The sequence below is a fragment of the Typha angustifolia genome, chromosome 7 (genome assembly GCF_048772165.1).
Source record: "Typha angustifolia cultivar Huaian chromosome 7, ASM4877216v1, whole genome shotgun sequence".
NCBI lineage: Eukaryota > Viridiplantae > Streptophyta > Magnoliopsida > Poales > Typhaceae > Typha > Typha angustifolia.
In genome coordinates, this window is record NC_133245.1 from 2327139 (window position 1) to 2334505 (window position 7367).

The window sequence follows — 7367 nt, forward strand, 5'->3', positions numbered from 1 at the left end:
TTCCGACAGGTTTCAAGATCTCCCCTTTTTGTTTCACTTCCTCAAAAATGATATGAGCTTCCCAACAACATGCAGTTAGGTCATGTTCAATGTGCAGGGCATGTGGCTTACAACCACAAACAACTTTATCCAGATAAGTTTCTCGCTCTTACTTCTATGCTCATAAAGTTTTGCCATGTTCCTGGCATGTGTCTGGAACATTGAAGAAGCTATAGCTTAAGTAGATTCATTAGATGCTATAGGTCCTACTCGTAATGAAGTGAGTTGGAACTGTTTGACCTATATGCCAGACCTCATGCCCATGTGGCTGAAGCCTAACCAAACAGAATCGGATCTTGAGAAACTAATATAGAAATAAAAATTAATAAGACAGCAAGCACCTCACAATAAATGAACACCCATCTATGCTACTACTACTCTTGATGGCATTGCCTTCCTCCCTGACCAAGTTCTGGAATGTCTGAGGAAAGCGAGAGATGAAGTTTTAACAATGACCTTCCACCAACTTCTCCCAGATATGCATGTCTGTGAGTAATAAACAAGATAAGAATGCACATGCCCTTGGTCCCCACCTAAGCATTTATTTCTTGGCTATGGTAGGGCACAGTAAGATACCACAAAAAACTCCAAGATACAAGCAATTAAATTCGCCGCAGAAAAAAAAAAACTTAAAGAGCATAATAGAGATATAATAAGTATAGCCACATCGTGAGGGGTAGTGATGGACACAAGTCGGTGCGAGTCATTCATTAAATTCACTCATCAGTAGCATCACCAAAACAAAAATTGATCAAAGTTCAGGAGGGATCGGAGTGCCGTCATATTGCATCATACTCTGCCTGATCACACGGTGTAGGATTGTTGGATCGTTTCGATGTCCAAGCCCTTCAACCTCACTACAGACTCCACGTGTCCTTTGAGTGTGTGTAGCTCCCTGAGCCTGGATATCCAAAATAACATTAGCGGTCAGTTGTTCAGTTGCTTCAATTAATCTTGACTAAAAAGAAACTCCAAGTATCAACTGGATAAGTTTCAGGAATGGAAGATTGTGGTAGTGACGGGAATAGCAGACCCACTCCTGACAATACTAGTCATATAGATCATGGAGTTACTGAAAAACTGATGGCCAAAACGTGACAGATTGTAAAGCAGTGCACTGTTGGAAGTTTGCAAGTGTTTTATCTGTCAAGATTGTGGTCCTACCTTGCAATCTCAGCTCGCCTTTTGGCCTCTTCAGCCATTTGATTAAGATCTGTGATGCTGGTCCTCTCATTGAACATCTTGGTGTCAGGTGTTTGCAGACCATGTAGTGTTCTTTGAGCATGTGCCCACTTGAGCTCCCTTGCTTCCTTGCCAAAATCTTTCTTCCTTGTGAAGGCAATCTGCACAAAGAGAGTATCAATCAATCTAAGTGAGAAGGAAATAATCAAACAAGTGTTATTATCAGAGTTCCGCAGCGTATATTACTCTTTGCTCAAGAACAAGATCCCATGCTCTTCCACTCAGGGCATATCGGGTTAGGAACTTAATTATATCAAGTGGAAAGTAGAAAATTATATTGTAAAGCCAAATCACACCAGCCCAGCCCCATCCGATCCCTTTAATTGCAGCAAAACCCCAGTCAGCATAGACAGCGATCAATGTAGCAATCTGCATGTCCACATGATAATCCATAGGAATAAGATCATCACTGCAATGTGCCTTAGGGCATGTAATGAAGGGGAAAGAAGAAACTCACCAGCTGGGCAACAAAGAAAGCAGTAACAAGCAGCAAACCCGGGCGCTCAACAAAGGACCAACTGCGCGATCGTGTCACAAATATTAGAGCTTGACTGATCGTACTAACTTGTAGGTAAACTGCAGAAGCAAGCTTTTGGAAGTCATCTTGAGCTGTTTTCTCAAGACTTTCAACTTTAAATATCCGCTGAAAGATTATCAAAACCCAACAAATTATAACATATGTCAGTGCAAAGATCCACAGTATCTCAGGAAAGAAATACTAAATAAGAAAATTTTATGCAGATTATGTATGAACTAGCTGAACTACGCTTTCGATCAAATACTAGAATGAGAATCCAACATGAAAATAATTTTAGGAGGCATTTTACAGTTAACAAAAGTTTAATGGCATGGCCGAGATTTTCTTGGACAGGATTTGATTTAGACTAACTTCAGAAGTCATTTTGCAGTAAAATTTACTATGGTGATTTTTTTTTTTAACATGCTTCTAATATTATGACAGTTTCGTAAGTCATACGGTTCGTACCGGGAAAAAATCAGTTTTATAGGCAGCCCAGAAGAAAATAACAGTCATCACTGCTAGGTAACCACCAAGGATGATTCCGGTTGCAAAAATCTCAGCCAGCTTCCAGCTGTCAGGGAAAGGAGACGGTTTCACCCTGTCCTTTGATATAGTCATGATGGTACCTGTAAAAAAAGGAGCAAGTACTTTGAGAATAGTAGTTCACATTTTATATAAAGAAAAGTGAACAAAAACAGCAGAACAGACAACAAAAAAGGTGACCCATAAGAGAGAGAAGAAACCAGTAGTCAGCTAGACAAATTTACTAAGTATTACCATCATTGAGAATTGCTATGATCAGGACCATAAACGGTGGAAAGTCGAACTTCCAGATGAGAGCAAGCAGCATAAAGCCAAGCTGTTGCAACAAAGATATAAACCAATAACATTAATCCTCAACACTACTACCAGACAAAAGAAATGAACAAATTCTTGTTACAAAAATGAAAGTTCATGGTTTTGAAACCAATGAAGATTCTTAGTAAATCCCGAGTGATATTTCCCAAGGTAGCCACCAATAAGTATCTATTTAGCAGTGTGAGTTAATATCCTCATGAACAATTATATATATTTTTAGTCCAATGCTGTTACCATGAAAGTTTAAATAAAGCCACATAAGTCATCAGGGATACTTGGACATGATAAGTCAGATGGAAGCAACTATCTCAAAATTCAAAGGCCACAAGAGAGCATACCACAATACGGATGGTAATTGAGACTGCATAGATCTGCAACAAAGAAGAAACTTCAGCCTAATAGCTTAAGCAAAATAACCAGAGAAGATCACTGACATATGATCATAGACACAACTTACAGTATAGTTCTTCATCCGCTGAAAAATTGCACGACTAGTCAGCACAGCACTGATAATCACACTCAAACCGGGTTCCGTAAGAACAATATCAGAAGCACTACGAGCTGCATCAGTTGCATCTGCAACTGCTATCCCAATATCAGCTTTTTTTAGGGCTGGAGCATCATTTACTCCATCACCAGTCATGCCACAAATATGCTTCCTTGCTTGCAAACGCTTAACAATCTCATACTTATGTTCTGAAAATTGAAAGACATGGGTTTATGTCCACAACAGATTTGAATGGTGTGGCCAATACAAAAAGAAACTAATCAACCCCATCAAAGAAGGTGCAAGTAAACAATATGAAAGAAACTAAAAACAATGGTACCTGGAAATACTCCAGCAAAACCATCAGCCTTCTCAATTAGTTCATCAATTGGCAAAGCAGCTATTGACTCATCCTTGTTCTGGCCCAACAAAGCAGATGATGGATACATGTTTGTACCCATTCCCAAACGACGGCCTGTTTCCTTCCCTATCGCCAGCTGATCACCTGTTGCAAATGCAAAGACCTTTCCAACTTAGGCAACTATCAGCAAATTAACTTGCAATTAAAAAAGAGGGCAGGCCTATCTATATCTAGTATAAGATTGCTCTCACCCAGAAACTAGGTGCTCATATTCATGAACCAAAAGCACTTGAGAATGGCAGCAACGAGATGTCAGCTAACAAGAAACTAAAAATAAACCATATCTTTATGGGCTTTGCACACCTGTAATCATCTTGACATTGACGCCAAGATTGAGTGCCCTCCTTATTGTTTCTGCACTGTCATGTCTGGGGGGATCAAAAAGTGGCATGAGACCAACAAACTGCCATGGTCCTCCAGAACTTTCTTTCCTCCCTTCTGGAACTTCCTGCATACCAAACAAATTAAAACTGTGAAAACTGATACAAAGAAGAATAAATGCATCACAAAGTGACAAAAATACTGCACTATGAAAGAGCACGGGTAAGATGATTAATAGAATGATAAAAAAAAAAAATCACCTGACGTGCCACAGCAAGCGACCGAAGGCCACGCTCTGCAAACTTATCGATCACAGCATGGACCCTGCGCTCTATCTCTGACCTATTATGTGCTAAGTTGAGAATCTGCAGCCCAAGTAGAATAATCAATAGAAGCCAGAAACAAATGTGGATTTTGGAGGATATATGCAAACCATTACTAATAGGAGGCATTCATAAATGGCCAAATATCAGTACCTGTTCCGGTGCACCTTTGCTAACCCGATGCATTTTTCCATCACTATCAATGTAGGTCAAAGCAGTTCTTTTGTCCGTAGGATTAAATGGCAGAAAGTGGACCTCTTGAATACCAGCTCGTGCCTATGGTAGCAACCAGAGAGGTTGAGGTTAAAAATTCAATGTATAGAGGAATAGGACAGGAGAATGACAAAGCTTCTATTCACCTCCTTTGGGTCAGCTAGCATCCCAACTATTGCAGTGTCTATAGCATCTTGATTTTCAGTTCGTGAAGCTCTCGCAGCCATTAGAATTACTTGGTCCTGGGTTACTCCTTTTGCAAAAACCTAACAAATGTAGTTAACATGTACATGTATCAAAGCAAGAATAATAAGAGTTTCTAAAATATAACACACAATGTCTGGTAAATCTGACCTCAACAAGATTCTTGTCCACAGTGAGCTTATTCAAAGTCAGCGTTCCAGTTTTATCACTACAAAGAACATCCATGCCAGCCATCTCTTCAATTGCAGTCATTCTCTTTGTGATAGCTCCCTGCACAAAGTCGCAGTCATTATCAGAAGTAATGCAGCTTTCTTCTCAAGAACTTGTTCAAATTGTAAATTCATGAAGTAACAGAGAGCCCACAAAATTTTCTAATCAAACCTGTTGTGCTAAACGATGGGATCCGATAGCCATTGTGACAGAAAGAACTGTTGGCATGGCTATGGGAATGCCTCCAATGAGAAGAACCAACAGATTGTCAATTCCTGGGCGATAGTCTCTGTGTTGGATAGGATACATCACGATGATCTCCACAAACATTCCTACTGCAATCGAACAAATACAGAAGTTTCCAATAGACGTCAAGACCTGCATGGCAAATGGAAAGCAAGAAGTAACCATGATTATATCGTAAAGCACAAAATATCAGAAAGCTGGAGAACAGCAAAGGCAAAATTTTCTCCAACTTGCCTTTTGGAAATGGCCAACTTGGTTGGTAGAGTCGACAAGATGTGCAGCCTTCCCAAAGAAGGTGTGGACGCCGGTGGCGATGACAACGGCCTCAATCTCACCCTGCTTGCATGTTGAACCAGAATAGACACCATCACCAGGACCTTTTGTGACTGGCAGTGATTCTCCAGTGAGAGCAGACTGCAAAACAGCAATAAGGTAGAATTTGATCCAACTGCAGATTAAGAATCAAAAGAATGACAAAAAATACCTGATCAATTTTCAACGGATCCCCGTCAAGAAGACGAGCATCGGCAGGGACAATATCCCCCAATTTGATGCTAATAATGTCCCCAGGGACGAGGACTGCTGCTTCCTCCTCACTCCACCGGCCATCTCTAAGCACCTATATTCATCTCTAGTCAGGAGCAAAACTATAACCTAAAACTTTTATTAATTTATTTATTATTCAATTTATGGTTTCCAATATAGGTACTTGAATAACAAAAGGTGGAAGAGTAAATAATACAACTTCGGATCAAACCTTGGCTTTTGGGGCGAGCCGAGCCATGAGCGCTGCTGCAGCATTGCCAGCATTGTTCTCCTCAATGAAGCTGATCGTCGAGTTGATAAAAAGCAGGGTGATGATACCCACAAAATCTTGCCAATCCGGCGGCTTCCCCTGATCAAAGAACCATATAGGATATCTCAAATTACTGTACCAATAACTCCATCAATAAAATTGCAACACTTATATACAACAAATTAGAAAGGACACAAAAAAGTAACACATAAAAATGAGATTTTGATCTTCCTGAGACTCTCACCCCTCCATTGGCAAGGGCGATGGCCATGATAGCCGCAGCCTCCATGACCCAAGACAAGGGATTCCACATGAACCCTAAAAATTTCAAAAACTTGCTCTCCTGCAACAGAAAAAAAATAATCACACAAGTTCAGAAAAAAAAAAAAAGATTTTTTTTTTAGAGAAATAGACAATTCCTCCCCAAAGAAACACCCAAAGAGAGTAACCAAAGGTTCCACCTTCTTCTCCTCGAGCTTGTTCTGGCCAAAGATAGCGAGCCGCTGCTCCGCCTGCTCGGTGGTGAGCCCCTCGTGGCTGCATCGGAGGTTCTCGAACACCTCCTCCAACGGTATGTTCTCCTGCCAATTCCCCACAAACCCGGCAAAGATTTACTCCCGTATCAACAAAACCCGTTAACCTATCAAGAAGTAGAAGGAGAACCAAAAATGGCCTTTTTAAGGCGCGTACCAAATCGACTGCTTCTTTGAGGACGGCGTCCAAAGTTGCCTCCTTTTCCCCCATCTTTTCTCTCTCTTTCTCTCTAGAACTCTAACTCCTCTGCTACTGCTGCTGGTGATGGGAAGTTATAAGAGAAAGAAGAATATAATAAGAAATATGATGGAATCAAGACCGTGGTCTGTGGCTTTTGGATGGGAGAGGTCATGTGGACTAAGAGAAGGGTCTAGAGGGAGAGAGAAAAAGCCGCACTTTTAGAGAGAGAGAGAGAAGGAAGCGAGTTTACCCACCACCCAACACCACAAATCCCACCCACCCCACCCCACCCCACCCCACCCCCACTGTGAGCAGGTAGCACTACATCATCTACACAGCCAGTTGCATGAATCGTCTACATCTCACATACTTGACAGCTTGCGGCTGGCTGCTCCATCAATCAAACCTACTATTGTACTTGGCAGGTACATCACCCACTTCATTGCTATCCTCCTCCTCATTTAATTACATTAATTCCTATACTTATCTGCTTCCTTTAATATAATTTACTGTTAATTTATTCCGACCTTATTTTTCTTTAATTCTTCTTTTTCTAATTTAAAATGGGCCAAAAAAAAAAAAAGTGGATGTGGATGTAAGACATGGAGCAGCTACTGTTATCACTAAACTTAGGCCATCTTCATTTATAACCCTTGGACTATATGTGCATGTGGATCTTCTGAATGCAATCCATGTGGATCTACACTACTTTTTTTAATGATTTAATTTCAATGAAACATTTCTACTTCACTCTGGAGTGTTTGATTAATTAC

General features: G+C 40.6%; 1 protein-coding gene across 1 annotated transcript; it reads right to left on the minus strand.

Moving 5' to 3' along the window:
- Positions 1-546: 546 nt before the first annotated feature.
- Positions 547-6793, minus strand: LOC140762721 (plasma membrane ATPase 1). The gene is made up of 21 exons (XM_073100636.1): positions 6571-6793; positions 6342-6461; positions 6125-6223; positions 5842-5979; positions 5569-5703; positions 5319-5498; positions 5010-5216; positions 4779-4898; positions 4571-4690; positions 4365-4487; positions 4149-4253; positions 3871-4015; positions 3487-3651; positions 3117-3355; positions 2998-3030; positions 2579-2660; positions 2267-2427; positions 1739-1924; positions 1468-1650; positions 1204-1382; positions 547-940 (listed from the first exon to the last, which is right to left on the minus strand). The coding sequence occupies exons 1-21, from the start codon at positions 6622-6624 to the stop codon at positions 844-846; spliced, it is 2871 nt and encodes a 956-aa protein (XP_072956737.1). The 5' UTR covers positions 6625-6793; the 3' UTR covers positions 547-843.
- Positions 6794-7367: the final 574 nt, after the last annotated feature.

Coding starts and splice junctions, on each gene's coding strand:
- LOC140762721 (XM_073100636.1), bottom strand. CDS start 6,624: ATGGGGGAAAAGGAGGCAACTTTGGACGCCGTCCTCAAAGAAGCAGTC. Junction 5,499..5,568: donor ATCCGTTGAAAATTGATCAG/GTATTTTTTGTC, acceptor GCTGTTTTGCAG/TCTGCTCTCACTGGAGAATC. Junction 1,925..2,266: donor ATAAAACTGATTTTTTCCCG/GTACGAACCGTA, acceptor ATAATCTTTCAG/CGGATATTTAAAGTTGAAAG.